This window comes from Prunus dulcis, chromosome 3 (assembly GCF_902201215.1).
Source record: "Prunus dulcis chromosome 3, ALMONDv2, whole genome shotgun sequence".
NCBI lineage: Eukaryota > Viridiplantae > Streptophyta > Magnoliopsida > Rosales > Rosaceae > Prunus > Prunus dulcis.
The window spans coordinates 23083542-23104542 of record NC_047652.1 but is presented as its reverse complement, the minus strand read 5'-3'; the positions used below and the strand labels follow the sequence as shown (position 1 = coordinate 23104542).

General features: G+C 39.1%; 6 protein-coding genes across 11 annotated transcripts; 3 read left to right on the top strand and 3 right to left on the bottom strand.

The window, feature by feature from the left end:
- The first annotated feature begins 738 nt into the window (after positions 1 to 738).
- Positions 739 to 2719, top strand: LOC117623366 (sirohydrochlorin ferrochelatase, chloroplastic-like). Its single transcript, XM_034354316.1, has 6 exons — positions 739 to 823; positions 951 to 1147; positions 1276 to 1337; positions 1489 to 1599; positions 1730 to 1822; positions 2097 to 2719. The coding sequence occupies exons 1-6, from the start codon at positions 777 to 779 to the stop codon at positions 2196 to 2198; spliced, it is 612 nt and encodes a 203-aa protein (XP_034210207.1). The 5' UTR covers positions 739 to 776; the 3' UTR covers positions 2199 to 2719.
- A 125-nt stretch (positions 2720 to 2844) lies between these two features.
- Positions 2845 to 4719, bottom strand: LOC117623365 (chaperone protein dnaJ C76, chloroplastic-like). 2 transcript variants are annotated; one of them, XM_034354314.1, is made up of 6 exons: positions 4511 to 4719; positions 4174 to 4366; positions 3916 to 4105; positions 3626 to 3732; positions 3250 to 3448; positions 2845 to 3170 (listed from the first exon to the last, which is right to left on the bottom strand). In XM_034354314.1, exons 1-6 carry the CDS (start codon positions 4603 to 4605, stop codon positions 3016 to 3018), a joined length of 939 nt encoding a protein of 312 aa, XP_034210205.1. In that variant the 5' UTR covers positions 4606 to 4719; the 3' UTR covers positions 2845 to 3015. The 2 variants fall into 2 exon arrangements, with proteins under 2 accessions (XP_034210205.1, XP_034210206.1); XM_034354315.1 differs by having other exon boundaries at positions 4174 to 4430; positions 4511 to 4612.
- A 501-nt stretch (positions 4720 to 5220) lies between these two features.
- On the top strand, positions 5221 to 7485 carry LOC117621530. Of its 3 annotated transcripts, none has more exons than XM_034352075.1 (6): positions 5221 to 5510; positions 5596 to 5724; positions 6010 to 6102; positions 6220 to 6458; positions 6859 to 6903; positions 7009 to 7485. In XM_034352075.1, the coding sequence occupies exons 1-6, from the start codon at positions 5417 to 5419 to the stop codon at positions 7177 to 7179; spliced, it is 771 nt and encodes a 256-aa protein (XP_034207966.1). In that variant the 5' UTR covers positions 5221 to 5416; the 3' UTR covers positions 7180 to 7485. The 3 variants fall into 3 exon arrangements, with proteins under 3 accessions (XP_034207966.1, XP_034207967.1, XP_034207968.1); XM_034352076.1 differs by having other exon boundaries at positions 5331 to 5510; positions 6271 to 6458; XM_034352077.1 differs by lacking the exon at positions 6010 to 6102 and having other exon boundaries at positions 5331 to 5510; positions 6271 to 6458.
- Positions 7321 to 9666, bottom strand: LOC117621528 (high affinity nitrate transporter 2.7). The gene is made up of 2 exons (XM_034352074.1): positions 8250 to 9666; positions 7321 to 7802 (listed from the first exon to the last, which is right to left on the bottom strand). The coding sequence occupies exons 1-2, from the start codon at positions 9398 to 9400 to the stop codon at positions 7535 to 7537; spliced, it is 1419 nt and encodes a 472-aa protein (XP_034207965.1). The 5' UTR covers positions 9401 to 9666; the 3' UTR covers positions 7321 to 7534.
- A 767-nt stretch (positions 9667 to 10433) lies between these two features.
- On the top strand, positions 10434 to 12689 carry LOC117622016 (pentatricopeptide repeat-containing protein At5g42450, mitochondrial-like). Its single transcript, XM_034352525.1, has one exon. It carries the CDS (start codon positions 10434 to 10436, stop codon positions 12627 to 12629), a length of 2196 nt encoding a protein of 731 aa, XP_034208416.1. The 3' UTR covers positions 12630 to 12689.
- Positions 12690 to 12753: 64 nt separating this feature from the next.
- On the bottom strand, positions 12754 to 21001 carry LOC117621309 (protein MICRORCHIDIA 6-like). 3 transcript variants are annotated; one of them, XM_034351709.1, is made up of 20 exons: positions 20677 to 21001; positions 19838 to 20045; positions 19304 to 19378; positions 19182 to 19216; positions 18122 to 18200; positions 17928 to 18017; positions 17770 to 17845; positions 17272 to 17350; positions 16516 to 16650; positions 16081 to 16179; positions 15920 to 16000; positions 15689 to 15835; positions 15034 to 15126; positions 14492 to 14543; positions 14289 to 14400; positions 13655 to 13922; positions 13482 to 13561; positions 13346 to 13388; positions 13201 to 13230; positions 12754 to 13056 (listed from the first exon to the last, which is right to left on the bottom strand). In XM_034351709.1, the coding sequence occupies exons 2-20, from the start codon at positions 20043 to 20045 to the stop codon at positions 12955 to 12957; spliced, it is 1884 nt and encodes a 627-aa protein (XP_034207600.1). In that variant the 5' UTR covers positions 20677 to 21001; the 3' UTR covers positions 12754 to 12954. The 3 variants fall into 3 exon arrangements, with proteins under 3 accessions (XP_034207600.1, XP_034207602.1, XP_034207601.1); XM_034351711.1 differs by lacking the exon at positions 16081 to 16179 and having other exon boundaries at positions 12840 to 13056; XM_034351710.1 differs by lacking the exon at positions 17928 to 18017 and having other exon boundaries at positions 12840 to 13056.

The window sequence follows — 21001 nt, the reverse complement described above, 5'->3', positions numbered from 1 at the left end:
TCCGAATGTTACGTGTAGGATCAAAATGTGTCTTGGGTGATGAATCCATGGCTTTTGGGCCATCTTCTGCCATGATACGCTTCCCTTGACGTGGTGGATTTTGAATGCTGACTAATGCCTCCTTACCTTCCTTAGTTTCACTCTCAATACAATCTGAAGAATTATTTGCAGGATCAATTTTCTCCTTCACATCCAATTTACTTTTTGAACTGCCAATTCTACCCCACACGGACACGCTTGTACTCTGTGAATTGGCAGCTGTCCCAACGCCCAGATAACCAGGACCAGAATATGGACCATTCAAGCCCAAACCATCATCATTGACAGCAGACTTGCTTGTTAAGTTGTTTATCCATGTAAGCCTTTGCTATTCATCAATGCAGCTGAAGATGCACTGACTGATGGCAGAGATCCAGGGCCAGTGGGTTTTCCCAGCTTGAAAATCAGGAGATTCTATAACTTGGTTAAACCATATAAAGCTTCGAAGCAAGCAATTGTTGTGGTTGAAAATTTGAGGGCATGGTATTTGCTTTGGAGGACAAGGGTTCATTCGTGTAACCGACCAGAAACAATATAAAATCCCATTAAGCCGTGCGGCTATACTATATATATATTAAAAAGTATAGCCGCGCGGCTATACTATTTTTGAAAAAAACAAATAGTATAGCCGAACGGCTATACTGTAAAAAGGGTAGTTTTTTTTGAGGCACCTATTATTTCAACGAGCCCAACAATAATCGCCTCCAACTGGACCGTTGAAGCTCAGAGCCCCAAACATGTCGATTAGGTCGCTATCCACCTGCCCTCAATTTGCCGCTAAAAGGTAGAAAGCTCGAAGCCCTCCATTTTTCTTCCAAATCTGCATCATCTTTTGTGTTTATACATTTTGTTTTTCGTTGTTTGGGGTATTCGGGAACTGTTGTTTACTCTGTTTTATTGCGCAATCAAAGCTCGTCGGCAAGCGAAATCGGAACAAGCCCTAGCTGCGCAGTCCTCAACTTCTCCAGAAGTAGAAATTCAAGCATAAGGTTGTGTATGGGTAGCGGCAACGGAGGATTCGGACAAAATCCAAATGGGGTTGGTGACAGAGACGGCGTCATCATCGTCGACCATGGTTCGCGCCGCACGGAATCAAATCTCATGCTAAGTAAGCTCATCAAAGATTGAGATTTTGGGTTTTTTTTCTTAACGTTGCAAAAGTGTTTATAGTTGTGTAAAAAGTTTGGCTTTTTAAGCTTGTTAATTTGAAGTTTGAACAATTAATATGAATTTCAGATGAGTTCGTGTCCATGTTTAAAGAGAGAACTGGGTACCCCATAGTGGAGCCTGCTCATATGGTACAGTAAATAAAAGCACACATTTCTCACCCTTTTTGGGTTTTTTTTCATTGATTAAATTTTCAGGCGAACATTGTTTGTTCATTTCTTGATGCTATTTTGTTGGTGAAATTCTCATTGTATATGTATCTATGAATTTTTTTATGATTAGGAGTTGGCGGAACCATCAATTCATGTTGCATTCAATTCCTGTGTTCTACAAGGGGCCAATCGGGTAATTGTGAGCCCATTTTTCCTCTTACCTGGAAGACATTGGAACCAGGTAGCTCAACATAATATATTATTAACTATATGAATATAGTGGGCGCAGTTGAATTTCGATTTTTGATAACTCTGTATGGATGATCAAGACAAACATGGTAAAATGGATTAGGCTGTGTGTTATTTTACAGGATATTCCATCCCTGACAGCTGAAGCTGCAAAGGAGCATCCTGGTGTCTCATATTTAGTAACGGCACCTCTTGGCCTTCATCCGCTACTCGTGGTATGACGATGGAATTTCCTTAATTTGATTCTTTGCCTATGCATCAAACGGTGTCGTCACAAAATTTCTCGAAGCTATGGCTAAAGTTATGTTGATGCTTAAATTGATGGTTGAATGTGTTTATCCTGGTTTTAGAAACATGTCCACTAAATTAAGGGAGATTGTGCTTGTTATATTTCTCTTTGCTTGCTCAACTTTGTTTGCTCTATATGCGATATGCATTTTAACCATATTCCACTGTGCTTTTGTTCTGATGTAAGGTCTCTGGTTGCAGGATGTTTTGAATGATAGGATCAATCACTGCTTAAGCCATATTGCTGGAGATGCAGAGGAGTGCTCTGTTTGTGTTGGAACAAACAAATGCCAGCTCCATTGATTCATGCAAGTGTACAGCAAACAGTACGGCGGAATTAAGGGTGCATGTCAGCTTGAAAATCAGGAGATTCTGTAACTTGGTTAAACCATATAAAGCTTCGAATCAAGCAATTGTTGTGGTTGAAATTTTGAGGGCATGGTATTTGCTTTGGAGAACGAGGGTTCATTCATGTAACCAACCTGAAACAGTTGGGACGAGGCTTTCTACCCGTACGTCAAAGCATTTCTCCTCTACTTTATCCATGGGCTATGTAACCTCGTATTGATCAAGGGATGGTAGTATATCTTGTTTATTTTTGGTCAAATAGCAAGATGGTAAGTTTAGTTGATCGAGAGAAGAACATCTTCTGTTATTTGCTATAAAATAAAAATGAAAGGGAATATGTTTAATTGTCAGGTGAACTTATATGTACACAATACATTTCTTTTCTTGATGCTCTTGTCTTGTGTTGGTGATTGAAATTCTCATTGTATCTCTGAACTTTCAATGAATGAACATGCATTCGGTATTTTTGCTGGATCGATGGACAAAGTTACAACACAATCCGACATTATAGTAGAGTAGGCAAAGAAAAAAGTGGCCAAGGATATCTCAATGTAAAAGATTTATTACGAGATCAATTCAATGATTATTGGAGTTGGAGAAATTGGAAAATTAATATGCATGTGGATAGAAATCTATGATTTATATACAAATTCCCCTCTTGAGAATTTGAGACATACATGTCCGGTTCGTTTCTACCATATAAACTAATTTATACAGATTGGTAGTAATAATCTATATATGTATATAAGTGCAGTTATAATTTCTCTGCATTTTATTCCTCCTTTTCGCCCCAAAAAGGCTTATTTTGCCATTGCCAGAATCTTGAGAATAATCCTGATGCAGCTTCCATGTTTATTTTCCTACTTGCGTCAGCTCGAGCCTTGGCTTGAGCAGGGGTTTCTTCTTCTTCAACAGTCGACGCACGTGCTGCAATGCAATATTGATATGATACACATGGCAACAAACAATATTGATGAGGTAATTAATAAGTAGTTAAACTTCTTACAATTTCTTCCATGGTTTTCATTGTGAGTTTGTTTATTGAATGATTTAGCAGCCATGAAAACATTTGCAGGTCTTTCCCAGCCTCCTCCGAATATCCCAAACCCTTCCTTTGGCTGAGGCTGAATCAGGAATTCAAGCACTGGCAGTTCTTCTTTCTCCACCCAATGAATGCAGTTCACAGGGCATGAATCAACTGATACCTGTAATACCCACGCCAATTTAACACCACATTCTAATTCATGAACTAATTAATACATTATATATGTTCTTCTTTATACAAGCGATGTCAGGTGAGGGGATTCAAACACAAAATGTCATGTGCAAGGGTAATTGCTCTTAACTACTTGAGCTACAACCTCCTTGCATACATTATTTACCTCAATCTTTTGTTCATCGTCACCATATTGAAGTTTAACCCTAGCACATCCGAGAGCCTCATCAAATATGAAGGTGCTACTTGCATGGTGCACGCATTCTCTGCAACCTGCACAAATATAATTCTATTGCAATTTAATTAATGCGAAATTAAGAAGAAGCTTGTAGTTCAATTGATTCCCGAAATTCTAGGTTTGATTTCCATCTCCATCAAATCCATATCGCTTGGCTTGTATCAAGGAATTAATGTGAAATTAATATATGAGTTTCGTTAGAGAAATTAATGACATACCTATGCATGCATTTTCATCAACAAATAGACCTTGGGGTCTCAAAGGTCCATTCCATGAAGAAGTGCGACCTAAGCTTGATGAGCTGTAATTTCCTCTCATTTCACCAATGGAAGCATCATATTCTTTCCTCAGATTCTCTCTCATCAGAACCTTATAAGCTTCATTCAGCTTGAGGGTATACTCGTGACCCTGCTGCCCCTTAATTAGCCAACAATTAATCATCAAATATGTAGATTTAGATTAGTTTGATTACTTACCTCTTGTCCTGCAACATCTGGGTGGTACTTCTTCTGCAAATTCCTATAAGCCTGTTTAATTTTCTGCGCATTCGAATCAACAGAAACACCAAGCAATTCATAGTAATTTTTTCCCATGTTTGTTGCTTTCATTTTCCATGCCTCTCTCTTACCACATCTGAATCTGCTTGCAGGGCATCCCTGCCTCCTCCATCTTGAGAACAACAATTTCAATATCAGCCGCACCAACCATAGCTAAATTCAAACTAAAAAAATATCTGAAAATTCTACAAATTGTTAAAAAAATTAAAACCTTTTTATTTTAACAAACTTGAAAGCTTAATCTGCATGAGATTACCTCCAGATGGGCTTGCTTATTGCGGTGAAATGGTCCTCAACTTGGAAAGCTTTTGGTAGTGAAAATTGGGAAATTGAGACTGCAGAGACAGACATATTGGATATGCTCTCTCACAGGTGCCAAATGTAACCCTTTATGATTCTATGAATCTTCTGATATTACTCTTCACTTGAGGAAAACCCTGGCAGATATTTCTGTCAGATATTTTCCCCACTTTTATACGTCTTTGTTTTTGCTTATTCTTTACAATAACCCATCACAACAAGTGGCAAGGCAACCATCCATGCAGCATTTAAAAGGATCGGGTTTGTGCTTGGCCCGACTAAATAAAAGAGATTGTCATTGGGCTTTTCTTTGCTTTTAGCGCCAAATACGTATATTTTAGCTGATGTGTGATAGTCAGTTAGTTAGTTAAGAGAGTGAGGCTGTTCCTTCATATCCAAATTTGAATATATTTTTTCATAAAATAGTTAAATTTAGAATAAATTTTTTTAGTATAAGTTATAGTCTAAAATGAAATTTTTCACAAAAAAAAAAAAAAAACTATAATGCCTCTCGTCGGCAAATTAAGGCCTTGAGATTAGAGTAACTTAAGTTACAAACTTATATTTCAACCTTGGGAAACCTAAACCTAATCAAGATTTGGGGAAAGCGATAAACTAGCAAGCATATCCTTCACCCGCCCTTTTAAGACAAAAGGGTATTATTGACTTTTCAGATTTCATTTTTGCTAAAACTAGCATATCCTTCAATGTCAATTCTGCGGAAAGGAAGTTGCGAGGAAACGACGACGTCGTGTTGTGTGTTACGTCAATGCTTCTCGCAAGTATATTCGCATTTCATTTCTTCAGTGCTGGAAAGCACTCTCAGTCTCAAAGATGACAGCATCACTCTAGCAGCGCAAAAATGGCGAATGCAAGAAAATTTCTTTGTTCATTTCGACAATCCCTAGATTTGCTAATCTCTTCCCGTTCCTCAATCTCTCATTCGAGGCAATTCTGTAAGTACTTTTTGTGGGGAAAGTTTGTCTGCTTTTCATATTCAATCTTTTAACATTTGATTGTTTGGGTGTAATCACTGTTCAGCTTATGCCGAGTTTGAACCTTTGAAGGCCTTGTTAAAGGGCGTTCAACCTGTACTACGCAACCGTGCCTCAGCATATTATTGTTCATTGAATATGCAAAGAAATTCTCTTCAGAAATTCTGGTTTTCAGGCAAGTCGCCAATTCGATTTTGCTTCTACCGCTCGAAAATGCTAAAGTAAACTTTATACTTCAAATTGGATTTAGAAATTGTAGGATTTTTGTCGTTGATCATCATATTGTGACGCTAATATTCAATTAGACTTTATGATGTCAATTTCTGGTGGTTTTGGTTGTTAAAAGTTAAAACTTGAACATGTTGATGCCATTCACTAATGAACCCTAAATAAAAACTGGGTTGTCTCTGCAGCCAGCATAATGTTTAATGGGTACCCATAATTTTGACATTCCTTTCAGGAGGAAGTATACTAAGATTTGGAAGTATTCTTGGTGTGTCAGTTTTTCTTGGGTCAATCAGCTTCTTGCCAAATGCTGCATATGCCATGGATGGTGAGCAAGCACCTGATTTATTATATGTTCTAAACTCTCGTGCCCATTTTGAAGTCTTATGTTCTGTAGACGCCTACCTCTTACTGACTCCCTTTGATTTGAATTTTAATAATGTAGGCCATGATATTTTGGTGAATGATCTTAATCTGGAAGTGTCTGGTGCTTCAGATGTGGAGGAAGATCAACATGCCGTCTGGATGTTTGTGAGGAAAATCTGGTTGCCTTTCTTTTTCTTCGTCACTATGTTGGCAAACTGGGATGATTCTGTTACACTTGCACCATTTGCATTGAAGCTAATTCTTTTCCTCCTGAGCACCAAGCCTAGTCCTTTCTCAGTTTATGGTTTCGTGGATGAGGTAAGGAAGCATCCCCTGGTACTTTTATACATTTACTAATTTTTTAACACCTAATTAATCAGTGACTTTCTACCTTTTACCCTATTGGAAGGTAACCATGTCTCGGTTTCTGCAATCTGAAGAAATGTAGATTTCATTTTTTTACTGAACACTTAATTTGAGGAGCTGCTTTCATTTCATATTGGGTGGGTTGTAGTATGGTAGGAACTAACAAGTCTCTTATTGTTCTATGACTTGAATTCTCAGAAGTGGCACCTTGTTTTTTGGGTAATGACTACTGCACATTGTTTTCGGTGACCATTGCATTATAATTTAACCATAGATTGATCAAAGCTATAGTGTTGATGGTAATAGTAGTTCTTGTGGAATAAACCTTTATTTCAAACTTAATGTTTTGCAGTTGTGTCATCGACTTAAGCGCGGAGAACCTCACTTGTATAACAAGGCAAGTGTCCTGTTATCATTATAAAATTTTAGTGGTTACTACTTTGAAAAACTAGAACATTTAAGGATAACACACTTCTAAAATCTTATGTTTCCTTTTCTTCAGTCATTGTACGCAAGTAAGGTTGAAGTTGAAGACTTTCAGCTTTTGTGTCTGGCTAGAGTTGAAGTAAGAGACCAGAAGTACACTTTGGTTGGAATTCTTGGTGGTTGGTGGCCGTTGCCAACTTTGGATGCAATCAAGCATCGGCTGCTGCATTCTCATAAGGAACTCTAAAACATATCATTGAATGGCAAGAAAACACGGTAAGTTCAGTGTCGTTTTATCGAGCTTCAGTATTCAGTTGATCGAACTTGCATGCTCTTGTGGCACTGTATGGAAAATGGAGGGTCCGTCGACCACAAGCAATCATACGTATTCAGTTTAGCTATCAAATGCAGTCTTTATTTAGTATTTTTTAAAAACAACCTAACTACAAATGAAGGCCAATCATTTTCTTCAGAAAGGCTAATTCATGTATAGCTCGAGTCTTGTACAGTACGTGACCACTTTACATAATTGGATCAACTTGTACTTGCTCCATATGAAACTTGAGGCCCAAATGAAATGAAGGCCTTGTTAGATAAATTCTTTATTGGAGCAAGCGATAATGGTTTGTTTCATCAGTTTCTGGTCCCTTGAGACGATCATCAGAGCCATAGGAAGGGCCACAGAACATGCCACCCGACTGAGGAAAGTAGATAAGGGAGATTGGGAGAGTGCACACAATCATCATGATGCCCATCAGAGAAATGCCTGTCTGCTTGGAGAATTTAGAGCCTGAGAACAGTAACAGCTGGGTTATCACCGCCCCTAGAGTCCCTCCACTGCCTGTAATCCCCGATACCACACCTAGTGACCTGCATTAACATTAATGTAAATGATTAGTGCAAAGTCTTTTTGCAGTAATTAAACAAATGAGCAGTGTTAGCATATCACGCGAACGTGGGCGACTGTGGCCATTGACGAATGATCATCTTTCCTTTAATCAACGGCTCACAGTCACCCACCCGTTCATGTGGGTGAATGCATGGACACCTGAGGAATTACAGTTGAGATCTGTCTAGCTTAGCTAGTTAGTCACTCCAATATTGTCTTATTTTCCTGAAGATTGAAAGCCAAGAACGAGGGAGGAATGATCCTCCATCATCTTCATGTCTTAAAAGATTCAAGCAGTAGAAGTGGGACTCAACACACACACACAGAGAGAGAGAGAGAGAGAGAGAGAGAGAGAGAGCAATGAATCATCAACTGTGCTAATTTTCTACCTGATGACATGTGGAGAGTGTCATTGCATTGTTACTTACCTTTTGGACACAAAGGGAACCACACCAAACGTTAGGCCCGAGGCTGCTTGAACAAAGACAGAGAAGGCACACATGACAAGTATGGATCCCCAGAGCGAGTTGACTTGCCCGAGTAACAAGCACAACAACCCAGCCACTGTCTGCGTCACCCACAACCCCCACAACCTCCCTCTCATCCCAAACCTTCTCCCCATCCTATCAGAAACCAACCCTCCGCTCGGCCTCGAAAAGAAATTCGCCATCCCAAAGCTCCCCGCTATGATCCCCGCCACTTGAATATTCACATCAAACCTGTCGTAGAAATACTGAGCTATTATATTATCAGTCGTCATCTCCACCCCAAAACAGAATCCATAAGTCAAAGCCAAAATCCAAGCTCTGTAATTCTTGGCCCCGTGACAGAAAACTTTGCACAAGCTCTCTTTGCCAATATTAACCTTCTTCAAGCTTCTGTAGCTCCCAGAAGGTACGTCTTGCCCGAAAGCCAGGACCAATAAGGCTGTGACAGCTTGGAAAACTGCGGGCACAATAAATGCAAGCCTCCAAGCTGTGGAGGACGGTACGTTGAAGGACATGATGAGAGTATAAATGAGGGGCATGACCAACTGCGTGACGCCGGATCCCATGTTGGCCCAGCCGGCGGAGAAGCCGTTGGCGAGGCCGACGACGCAGCCGGAGAACATGCAGCTCATCCAGAACTGGTTGGCGACGAAGTTGGCGAGCGAAAAGCCGGTGAGGAAGCGGAGGGCAATGAAGGAGTGCGGGGAGGAGACGAGGGAGGTGGAGAGGATGACGGGGGCGGTGATGAGGGAGAGGGTGGCGATGGCGATGCGCGGGCCCACAAGGTCGCAGATGGGGCCCATGGCAATGCGGGAGAAGATTGAGCCGAGGAAGGCGGCCGTGCCGGCTCGGCCGGTGTCCGTGTCCGTGAGATTGAGGTCGTCTTGTATGACGGCGAGGAGGGGAGGGATGGAGAAGGTGGAGAAGAAGTTGGAGAAAAGAGAGAACCATGCAAGGTGGAAGGCGAGCATGTGCGGTGGCGCAATTGAGAATAGCCTAAACTCTGTGGCCTTTTGATCAGCATCTACTGGTAATGAAAACAGATGATCTACTTGTTCAGGATTAGCTTCAGTTTCAGCTTCAGCTTCCATGGTGGCTGTTAATTGATTGGCTTTGTGAATTTGATTATCAGAATATTTCTGTTTTTTGGAGTAGCGCTGTGTAAAGAAGAGGGAAAGAGCAGGAGCCCAGCTTCAGCACGCAAAAGTGCTTTTACTCATGGTAGCTGTTCTTCCTGTGTCTGATAATTTTCATTTTGGTAACATATATTGGTGTTTTTAAAGTTTAAGCTTTGTGTGTGCGCATGTGTGTAGGAATGTGTGGCCATCATATATACCATTAACTTTTCAATTTGATTAAAAGGTTAAAGTAAATATTAGGGTTTCTATTTCAAGTCTTCAATTTGTAGTGTTGTTGGAATCATGAGGATAATGACAAAAGAAGCAATGGCCCACTCGCACTTCCAAAATCCACTACAAGGACGTCGATGGCCTTAAATTCTTGGTGTCTCGCTGTCAAAATGAGGGTTACCCTTACCCACCCAAATTATGCGAGAGGCTCATATCTTTTCCCATCAGTTGAATCAAGATGCTACAATTTCAGCTCAGGTCTCAACTGGGGATGGTTTTAAACTCGTAACCCAAACCAAGGTAGCTAGACATGCATCGAGAGATTAGATGGTGCCAAATTTGCATTGAATTGAGCATCTTAATTAGGTTCAGATTTTCTACTTGGATTTTCTCCGCTTGGCAAACTTCTCTATATTGTTGACCTATCACAAATAAAAACAGACAACCCAATTGATTTTCGAAAGTGAAAGAAAGACGATTAACGAAAAAATCCTTTCAAATGATATTCGTGTCGACAATACCGACAAGAATCGAGTTGGAGAGGCAATTTGAATTCTTCAATAAAGTAGAATTAGCCTCCCATCATATAACGACGACAAAATTAACTGAGAAGACCAACACAACGTAACCTTCAAAATCATGGAGACTTGAAAGCCACGTGTCGTAATACCAACACAACCACGTCAAGCATGGTCTGAGGCTTCTCTTATGTTTTCTTCTTTGACTGTATAAATGTATATGTAGGCAGCTAAATTAAATAGCTCGCGCGCGCAGCATGAGACGAAGTGCCATCAAATTCAAAACCCTCTTCGCCACTAGCCCAAGCAAAGATTTCAAAACTTACGTACAAAAATGTGGGTCTCTCTTGAAGAACCTCACCGAAAATAGGCTCATCAATGAGGGAATTGTCCTTCATAACCATTTGATCAAGATGGGTCTTTCATCAGAGAGATATATAGCCATTAGGCTTCTAATTATGTACCTGGATTCAAGAAAATCTGCTCAAGTTAGTGAGATCGTTAAGGGGTTTGATGGGTTTGATCCTACTGTGCATAATTGCTTGATTAATGCCAACATTCAGTGGGGAAATCTTGATCAAGCTCGCCGCTTGTTTGACGAAATGCCTGAAAGAAACGAGGTTTCTTGGACTGCCTTAATATCGGGTTTGATGAGGTATGGAAGAGTGTATGAGTCAATGTGGTACTTTGAGAGAAATCCATTTCATAATGTGGTTTCTTGGACGGCGGCGATTAATGGGTTGGTGCAGAATGGGTTGAATGCTGAAGCCCTGAAGCTTTTTCTGAAGCTGCTTGATTCTGGGGTCAGGCCTAATGATATTACATTTACTTCTGTTTTGAGAGCTTGTGCAGGGTTTGGTGAAATTGGTTTGGGAATGAGTGTTTTGGGGTTGATTGTTAAGACTGGCTTTGAACACAATATATCAGTTTCTAATTCCTTAATTACTTTGTGTTTGAAGATGGGCGAAAAGGCTTTGGCCAGGAGAATATTTGATCAAATGGAAAAGAAAGATGTTGTCTCTTGGACTGCAATCCTAGATATGTATGTTGGGATGGGGGACTTGAGGGAAGCGCGTCGAATCTTTGATGAGATGCCAGAAAGAAATGAAGTTTCTTGGAGTGCAATGATTGCGAGGTACAGTCAGAGTGGACATCCTGAAGAAGCATTGAAGCTCTTTCTTCAGATGTCCCGCAATGGGTTCGTCCCAAATAGGTCCTGTTTGGCTATCACGCTTAGTGCGCTGGCTACCCTCGAGGATTTGCGAGTGGGAATGAACATCCATGCACATGTTGTAAAAATTGGATATGAGAAAGATGTCTTTATCAGTAGTTCTCTTGTCGGCTTGTACTGTAAATGTGGAAAAACTAAGGATGGCCGCTTGGCATTTGACTCAATGTTGGAGAAAAGTGTGGTCTCATGGAATTCTATGGTTGGTGGGTATTGTCTGAATGGACAAATGGAAGAAGCTAAGGTGTTGTTTAATAGCATACCTGCACCGAACAATGTGTCGTGGAATACTATGGTCGGAGGGTACTTAGAGAACAAAGAAATGGATAAGGTATTTCTAGTATTTAATGAGATGCTTTTGTGTGGAGAAACTCCAAACACATCCACCTTCTCAAGTGTGCTCTGTGGTTGTGCGAGCATAGCCTCGTTAGAGAAAGGAAAGAACCTCCACGGAAAAACAGTTAAACATGGAACCCAGTATGATGTTTTTGTCGGTACAGCCCTCATTGATATGTATGCGAAATCCGGGGATATTGAGAGCTCCAAGAAGGTATTTGATCGGATGCCTGAGAAGAATGAAGTCAGTTGGACTGTGATGATTCAGGGGTTAGCAGAAAATGGTTTTGCTGAGGAATCTCTGCTTTTGTTTGAGGAAATGAATAGAACTTCAATTGTTGCTCCTAATGAGCTCATGCTTTTATCGGTTCTTTTCGCTTGTTCTCACACTGGCTTAGTTGATGATGGATTGCAGTACTTTAATTCAATGGAGGCTGTTTATGGTACAAAGCCAAAGGGAAGACACTACACCTGCATGGTGGATATACTGTCCCGATCAGGACGCCTTGTAGAAGCTGAAGAGCTTTTAAAATCCATGCCATTCGAACCTGAAACCAATGCATGGTCAGCTCTATTGAGTGGGTGTAGTAAACATAAAAATGAGGAGATAGCAGAAAGGACAGCTAAGAAGCTTTGGGAATTAGTAGAAAAAAACTCTGCAGGGTATGTAATGTTGTCAAATATTTATGCTTCAGCTGGAAGATGGGTTGATGTTCTGAATATTAGGAGATTAATGAAGGACAGGGGATTGAAGAAGAGTGGTGGCTGTAGTTGGATAGAGGTGAAAAATGAAGTCCACTGTTTTTATTCAGAAGACGCATCTCACTGTCAGTTAGCTGAGATTTATGATCTTCTAGAACTTGTACGTTTTGAAATGCTAGCCATCTAGAAGTTAACATGTCATTATACATTTTTCGTATCACCTGGAAATAGACATGCCTTTGAAGTATTTTTTTCTCTTGCATACGATGAGAAAGAAGAGAATCTACCAATACCATACTGACGAATGCCGATCAATATAAACAGAAAATTTTCATTAAGGGAGAGATTCTGCAACTATACAAGTCTACTTGCCATCTTCTTGTGTTCATGGCATGACGTGCTATGTAATCTACCCCCCTAAAAAGGTTAAGGTTAATGTAATTTCCAGTCACCTATGGAGTATGGGCAAAATATTTTAATACAAAAGAATGAAATGTTTTATCCTCCCTTGTCTACCAAACGTGCTGCTCGTATATATTCCATTTGCATGATTCAAACAACGTCTGTGTCAGCTGTGTCAGTTCATTCTCTAGTTCACCTGCATGTTGTTCCACCTGCACCAATTATAACTTCATCATGATTAAAGACTATAAACTATGTCAACTACCAAATCAGGTAAAAATCTGATATCAGTCCCTTTTTTTTTTTTCTTTTTTCTTTTTAGAGAGAGAGAGAGAGAGAGAGAGAGAGAGAAGTACATTCTTTTGTTCATCCTTCAGTTGTTGCACCTGCACCAATTGTAATATCATGTTGATTAAAAGACTAACTATATTAACTACAAAATGGGGTAAAAACCTGATGTATATTTTCTCCACACACACAGAGAGTTGCTCGCAGACCTACCTTCAAATCAAGTTCTTGCACCATTTTCTCCAATGCGAGCAGCCTGGAAGCAACAAGACACGTGAGAAATTCCAAAACAATTATAATGTGTGATAATTACGCAAATGGTGAGCAACCGTATTGCTTTGGTACTTACCGTGACCGAAGCCTTTTGTTTTCTTGCATCAGAAGCATCTTCTGTGAAACTCGCATCATGCCCTCAACGCTATTTTCAGGCTACCAAAAAATGCATCAAGGAATGTATAATAAGCATCCAACATTAATCTAGTGAAGCCAAACAGAGTGAGATAGCAGCAGAGATATGTAAACCTCTTCACTAATGCACTGGACATCAGTTCCACAGGATGATCCCATGTGCCTTTTTGCATGTTGTAGTTTCAGTGGAGGATCAAGAAGATCCTTCCTCTTTTTTATCAAACCTGCTCTTGAGTTTGAGCTTTCATATTGGGAACCATGATTCAGTAACAAAGGTTGGTCTTGGTCCACACAATTCTGAGTTACGGAAGAAGGTAATGTTGTCGTTGTCGATGGAGTTTTTTTAACTACTTGATAACCAATCAGTTTGCAATGTTTGTTCCTGCCAAGGTACAACAGAAAAATAAGTCAAACCGGAAATTATTACAAGTAATTGTACGAGTCAGTTTTTACAGAGATAAGAAGAAGAAAACCCTTTTTAATTCTTCAAAAACGTCGTTGTTGCTTGTTCAGTATACTGCTACTTGTACTGAAACGCACAGTTTCATTTATGTCTGCGACTTTTGGTTAACTATTTCTTAGACAAAGATCTGGTTTTGGGTTTTGGGTTTGGGTCTTAGACCATAGTATTAAAATGTGATTTGGGTAATGATATGTTTAAGCAAAATGGGGTTTTTCGTTTAAACATTGCATGTGAGGCCTAAGCCCAAGAACTGGAAAAAGCCCAACAATGTAAGAGGTAGCTCACCAGTACTCCACTGTCATTTGCTTTAAACGATCTTCAAGCTTTTGGAAGAGGGAAGTTTTCTCAAAATCTTGCTTGTTGTGAGTTGGCTGAATAAAATCTGGTTCCAGGACACCTACAAAAATAGTAATACTATCACATAATAAATCATCAACCATATACAACTGTTTGAACTAGCCTAGATAAGTGCAGTCCGGAGTTCTCACCGACAACTCCTCTTCCAGTACCGTTTGTACATCTAACTGCACGCCAAAATGGCTGCCAAAAATAAATAAATAAGAAAAGCATAAGTGGTGAACAGGCAGTTTATTTTTGTATTATTTTTTTTTCTTGGAGTGAGGAACAAGATCACATGCGTACACATAGCCCTCGTCTATATAAGTTCTGGAATTCAATTAATAAAAGTTATGTAAATGACATATCAAATTATAGTCTCATTCATTCTTCACAAATTTGCAAACAGAAATCCATCCCATGACATTTGACAAACATAGTTTAAAATATCTAGACTGCATATTGAAGGCATCAACAGCAGAGCCTTAGACAAAATAACTATGGGTTCTATGGGTGTTGCAAAATATATGTAGGTGTAGCAGAAGTACATAGTTAACTTTGATAATACTGTATAATTGGTGCAGTTCACTTCTCATGAATTAGCAACACTTTTCACTATGTAAGATGTTAGAGAAAAGGTTAGTGAATTAATTTTATAGATAACCTGTTTCACAATGTAAGAGAAGAAAATTACCAGTATCAGACGATTCCGATGGTAGATATTAAAACCATGAGTATTAGCATGTGGTGCTTCCTTCAAAAACCCTATTGCGGTAATAATTTCAACCTGAACAATGAAGCAATCAACTATAATACAGCAACTGGATACTAACAAAACACAGGCACACACCACTTAAAGACAGCATGCACTTGCACAAACACATTTGGGGTGAACAGGATCAGATGGGATTATTGATCATCATACAAGCTTTTTTCTGAACAGAGACGCACTTTTCGATCTTTAGTTATCATTTCAAGACACGACTACTCTTCAGACATGGTTTTACTACAAATAAAATTCAGACGACTTCATCATGATAATACTCTATTATTCATGGTCATGTTGTCTCTAGTAAGAAGAAAAAATGCAGTCCGTTTAATTTGCTTCATCTTAAGGCCTCCAAGTAGACTATAGAGATAATTCATAATGACTTACAGAACTTGAGTATTTCTTCTAGTCGGCCATTTATTGATAAGTATCAGTCAACCAGGCATTAACACAGAAAGGCAAGGAGGAAACTGATGTGATACAATAAAGTTGGACGCGTCTTATAAATTACAGGGTGCAATTAGTAGTAGCTAAAAATTACAATGGACCTAGGCATGGTGGAATTGTAGACAGCACAAACCTCCAGGTTTCCATCAACTTGTGGCATATACTTGATAAACTGAACATATTTGAGATCCTCGGCAATATTATGGTACTCAACATCTCGTCCACGCAAAATTATTCTAAAGTACTCTGGTAGCTGCCTATACAGGATTGATGCATATGCCTGTGGAGCATGAAACCAGACCATGATTTAATGAAGACAAACTTATTTTAATAGTCAACTTCAAAATGTGAACTCCATACTTACACGGAGAGAGTGCTGATATAGGTTAGCAACATACTGAATTCGTTTCATTCTGCCAGTTTTGTCACCGTTAATACAAATATCCTGCAAGAATAAGATTACAGTAGCAACGTATCCAATTTGATTCAAAAGTGAACGAAATGAAGCAAAGGGATGAACAGAACCTCAGGATCTGAATCAAAATCTAGTTCCATCTCCCCATCATCATTTAACCAAAGATTGTAAATGACTACTTTTGTTCCATGATCCCCTATATCATCAAACTGACAATTGGGTTAATAAATCAAATACGTTTATATATACTTATGTGCATACAATGTCTGCATGAATGCATGTAGGTGTATAATGTACACATGTAAAGATGTGTGTATGCATGTAAGGATATGTGCACACACTTGATCAAGGGCCAATTACACATAATCAATTGTTTGCCATGATAAATAAGACTCTTATTTTTAACACTCCATTTAGGGTCCAAATCACCTCATTAATAAAGAACTGTATGTACTTTAGGGAAGCAACACATAGGAATGCAAGAGTCCTTGTCATGAGGCAAAGTTTACGCTAAGATTAATGCAAAATTATTTTTGCAGGCTTACTTGCTTCAGCAACTCGTCTTCCGTTGAATAAGGAGACCACTGCAACAGCATGGTCAGGTTAGAAGAAAAATGATCTTCATCATGTGGAATTAAGGGCCCGAACGTTCTAGCTGATGAGTTAAACTCATAATCCACCTGTAGTAATGGGAAGACCCACACTGTGTTCTGAGTTAAATAGTTATTAGATTCCTATAAAAAGGGACTGTTAAAGAAACTGAAAATACTATCAAAGGCACACTAGTGAATTCCATTTGGGTTAAGCAAAAAAAACAACATTAAAAATCGACTCACAGCATTTCACACTGATAAGTGAACCCAAGATGGCATTACAAGGTCCCTGCCCTAATAAAGTGATAGCATATGTTGAAGCCTTACGAAAATTTATCTTTTCATATGACAAAAATTGATCAAAGCCAAATACTCTCGCTAGGTTGTGATCATCTTGATAGAAGATAATTATGAGAACCACAATTTTAGGGATATGTGGTTAATTTGGGAATCAAGTTTATCTCTTTTCCCTTATTGACTCTGCATCACATCCACTCTGCTAATTTTTTAGTCTTCAAGGAGGAAGTCCTTGATAGTAATTCTGGCCACGTTCAAGTAGGCCATTTTTTAACTTTCAGACAGGACACTTAAACAGCAAGTTCACCTATTGTAGACTCCACAATTTGGCATGGATATTACCTTTTAGTTTGGGTGAACTTGCAAAAGATATTTAGCACATATAAAAGGATGCCATGAAATCAAACTCACCATTGGTACAACTACGTTGTTGTTGCCCATCGACCTCAAAAATGTATAAGAAAGGAGTCCAACACTTTGAGTCAGTGACCTGAGAAGGTTATACACCAATTCAAACAAGACCTTATGCATTTAACATAATATATCGATAGTTTAAATGGCTAAAAACAAAAACAAGTATTATCTCTCATTTTAGAAAGAGGTTAGATCCTAACTGTTATCTCCACTTTCTAATATTGGGTTAGAAACAAAAATATAAAGACAACACAATAGTGAGATATACTAATGTCCATTAGTAAATGAAGCTGCCAATTCATTTCTTGTCCAAAGAAAAAAGAGCTGCCAAATACTCTGTTTGTATGGTCTTGAACTTTCATCTCTCTCTCTCTCTCTCTCTCTCTCTCTCTCTCTCTCACACACACACACACACACATACTAACAGTAGTTCTTTAATAATAAGGAAACATACTACAAGCAGAATATGTGAAATAATATGTTCTTGGGCCCGACCTTGATTTCAAGTGGCGACTGAAGACAATTACATCTGCTCCAAGTCTCATAGAGCTTGTCTTGAATCCATTTCCATCTGAAAGGCCAAAAGGATCCTAATTAATATAAGAAGAAAACAAATCATGCACAAGATTCAATGACCAAAGTACAATATATACATTGTCCAATGGTAAACTTTGATTTCTTATCTGAAAACCCAAAGCTCATACAGCGCCTTATAGCGTCAGGGTCCATTCCACCGCCATCATCTTTTTGTTGTCGATTATCACGTTTCAGAAGCCAAAAGTTCATATGAGATGTTATCCTGGTCCAGATGTTACTAGAAAAAAGGTAAAAAGATTGGTAGGCCAACCTCGAATTAGCAAAGCTGGAGTCCCATACTGTGGGGTAGAGATCTTGTCTATGCTAACAAAAGTAGCTCCGTTTTGTACCTAGTCCACACAAACAAGTTAGACAGACTCAAAGGTACGATAAATAAGCATGCTCAGAGAGAGAGAACACCAAAGAATCTTTTGTTATAGATTTTTTATAAGCAATAATATATAGCATAATTTTATCTGAGCGCAACAGAGGTAAACAAGACAAACGCTTAAAATTCAACTGAAATTCAAATTCCAACCTATTGAAAAAGAAGAAGAGACAAGCATACTAGAAATTGATACATTATGAATGGATGATAGCCTAGAAAGACGAGAATGAATGACTGACCAAAAGGGTGATTCCCCAATCAATTTATTCCGTGTATTCCCACGCCCAGAATATAGATGAGATGAAAAGGAACTAATGCCTAGTGAAATGACTTTCCATTCCAAGGGCCTAGACTTGAGTCTCCATCAGTCACATTTGACTCCCACCCAGGTTTGTCCCAAAATCAACCTTATTTTGAATGGTAGTTGTAGGTTTGTCTTTTCAATCTTTAAAAAAAATCCCAGCTTTTGTTCTACCTAAACTCCTCATCACCTCAATTGCAACACGAGACATCTAAAATTTGTCTCCCCTTCCGCATCTCCTGGAGCTGATGGAATTTTGTCTCCTAAATATCACTTAAGCCTTAAGAACAACACTATTTCTAAAGTCTTAGAAAGACTTAAAACCAAACAAATCTAAAACCTTACTATCCATGATTCCAAGCTTTTCCTATTTCTCAGATTTATAACAGTAATTTAATATCTAGAGTTGACACCACAGAGAGAAAACATATTTTGTCCACATCAGGAAACAAATTTTTTTTTTTTTTGGTAACATTTCCAAGGCAAAAATGAACTTCGGCACAATGTTGTTGGATTTCTAGTAATGGTCCATTTCTATCTCAATGATGGTATTCTGCTTAAGGGCTTTTTGGAAATTAGCATTTTTCAAGGGAAAAACCAGAGGAATCAGAATGATAAAGGTAAGGGAGTTTTGGAAATTACCTCATCAACTGCATTGTCAAGCAACTCTGCCATGGCTGCAAACAACTTATGAGAAAGAGCGCAAAGGGAACACAATGCAGAAAGAAGAAAAGGGGAACCAATGGGACAAAACTTGAGCATACCTCCAAAAGCCCACTTATGTGAAGTGGCATTTGAGTGAAGGAACATAGGGTGTATGCGCATATGGTTTTTTCCATCTGTAAACCAAAAGATGACAGAGAATGGTCTAATGAAAATCAGAAAAGTAGGAACTCATAACAGGAACTTTCATGTAGACATGCAACCAACTCTATCTTTCAGACACGGGTTCTGCACTTTTTCTATTGTAATCAGTTTCTAGCCCATTTCATGCAGGGCGGCATGTTTTCAACAAGTCAACATCAACCATTCAAGAGGAGGCAATACTGAAATTTGATACATCAATGAATTTACCACTTTTCATATCTTCATAGTCCAGTCCAGCAGTTTTAAAACCCCAATTATGGTTAATTGATACAAACGCCAAAAGGAATTTGGACTTCTTAAACAAGTAGGCATGTCCATTCAAGCAAGGGTCGCAATCGGAAGAAGGTAGTGTGACGCAAGACATTTAAATCACAGTAAGGAATCAAAACACATAGCGTAATCGATACATTACATGCAGTGAAAACACTTACATTGGTTTGCGGCTTTGCACCTCTGTCCCTGCTCTATTTCGTAGTATCCAGCTTTCCAAAATTGCCGAGAAATTGGTGTTGGACATACTGAGGGTGCAGATGCAGAATCAAAACCAGGTTCAATCTCCCTTCTACATTTTTTAATATTTGACCGACCCATTTCATCATCACTGCATAAATCTATGATGTTTGAATTGCTCATTGTCATCTGCAAACCAAAACATAATAGAGGTGAAATCAAGGACTCAATAGAGAAGGTCAGCAATTAGAATAAAAGAAAACTACTAAAAAATGACAACAACCAAAATAGTTGTAACTAAGACTGTACAGTCAAACCAAAAGGGCACAAACAAATGGTGCAAAGAAGGAGCACGGCAGTGAGAGCAGCCACGAAAATGCTAGTGCCAACGTGATACTACATGCAATAGAAGGTGGTGAAATTTGTATGTTTGTCAGAGAGTAGACGATGCGAAAAGAGGGATGGTCTGCAAAATAGACTGAGGGGGTGTCTTAGGCGCCTATTTTTAACAATCCCAAAATCCAGATAAGCAAGCAAGATAAATACTGTAAGCTCCATTGCTAAAGCCTAAACCCATAAATCAGAAGCGCACAGAGGTAGTGAGGTAGACTCAAAGAGAATCACAACCCAGCTCTAGATAGAAAAGAAAAGGCATGCATGAAGATGAAGATGAAAGGGAGTTACTAAAATGCAATAGATTAAAACCAACACAAAAAAACAAAACAAGTAGGAAAGAGCAGAAAACAACCAGGGAAAAAAAATTCCCCAACAAAGAAACACTAAAATATAGCTCACAGATCCAGCAGGGCAGTAACCAAACCTGGAAAGAGCGAATACATCAAGCTTCCAAAGAAAACCCAGCACTTGAACAGACCAAGGCAGCTAAACCAAGGAGATGTGAAGGCCCCAATAGCTCAAAAGGAAGGTTCCATTTCAGAGATGAAATGAGGAATTGAGTGGGAGAAGGGCTGAAATGGAGGGATGAGAGGTCTTTTTTTTGATGGTGTCACTGTCAGTGATGATCAAGGAACTGCAGCTGCAGAGCAAGAGCATAGAAAGTGGAGTTTGTTTCAATACCCAAATGCTCCAAGGAGAAATACTTGCATGAAAGGTGTGCTACCCCGGCCAAGCACTATTTTGTTTTA

Excerpts from the sequence above, each read along its gene's own strand:
- LOC117621309 (XM_034351709.1), bottom strand. The coding sequence starts at position 20,045 with ATGACAATGAGCAATTCAAACATCATAGATTTATGCAGTGATGATGAA. Across the intron at positions 17,351-17,769 it reads AGTCGCCACTTGAAATCAAG|GTCACTGACTCAAAGTGTTG; the intron begins GTCGGGCCCAAG and ends TAACCTTCTCAG. Across the intron at positions 16,651-17,271 it reads ACAACGTAGTTGTACCAATG|GTGGATTATGAGTTTAACTC; the intron begins GTGAGTTTGATT and ends CCATTACTACAG.
- LOC117621530 (XM_034352075.1), top strand. The coding sequence starts at position 5,417 with ATGGCGAATGCAAGAAAATTTCTTTGTTCATTTCGACAATCCCTAGAT. Across the intron at positions 5,511-5,595 it reads CTCTCATTCGAGGCAATTCT|CTTATGCCGAGTTTGAACCT; the intron begins GTAAGTACTTTT and ends ATCACTGTTCAG. Across the intron at positions 6,103-6,219 it reads TGCTGCATATGCCATGGATG|GCCATGATATTTTGGTGAAT; the intron begins GTGAGCAAGCAC and ends TTAATAATGTAG.
- LOC117623366 (XM_034354316.1), top strand. The coding sequence starts at position 777 with ATGTCGATTAGGTCGCTATCCACCTGCCCTCAATTTGCCGCTAAAAG. Across the intron at positions 824-950 it reads CCTCAATTTGCCGCTAAAAG|CTCGTCGGCAAGCGAAATCG; the intron begins GTAGAAAGCTCG and ends GCGCAATCAAAG. Across the intron at positions 1,148-1,275 it reads GGAATCAAATCTCATGCTAA|ATGAGTTCGTGTCCATGTTT; the intron begins GTAAGCTCATCA and ends TATGAATTTCAG.
- LOC117623365 (XM_034354314.1), bottom strand. The coding sequence starts at position 4,605 with ATGTCTGTCTCTGCAGTCTCAATTTCCCAATTTTCACTACCAAAAGCT. Across the intron at positions 4,106-4,173 it reads CAGATGTTGCAGGACAAGAG|GGTCACGAGTATACCCTCAA; the intron begins GTAAGTAATCAA and ends AAGGGGCAGCAG. Across the intron at positions 3,449-3,625 it reads ACGATGAACAAAAGATTGAG|GTATCAGTTGATTCATGCCC; the intron begins GTAAATAATGTA and ends TGGGTATTACAG.
- LOC117622016 (XM_034352525.1), top strand. The coding sequence starts at position 10,434 with ATGAGACGAAGTGCCATCAAATTCAAAACCCTCTTCGCCACTAGCCCA.
- LOC117621528 (XM_034352074.1), bottom strand. The coding sequence starts at position 9,400 with ATGGAAGCTGAAGCTGAAACTGAAGCTAATCCTGAACAAGTAGATCAT. Across the intron at positions 7,803-8,249 it reads GTTCCCTTTGTGTCCAAAAG|GTCACTAGGTGTGGTATCGG; the intron begins GTAAGTAACAAT and ends ATGTTAATGCAG.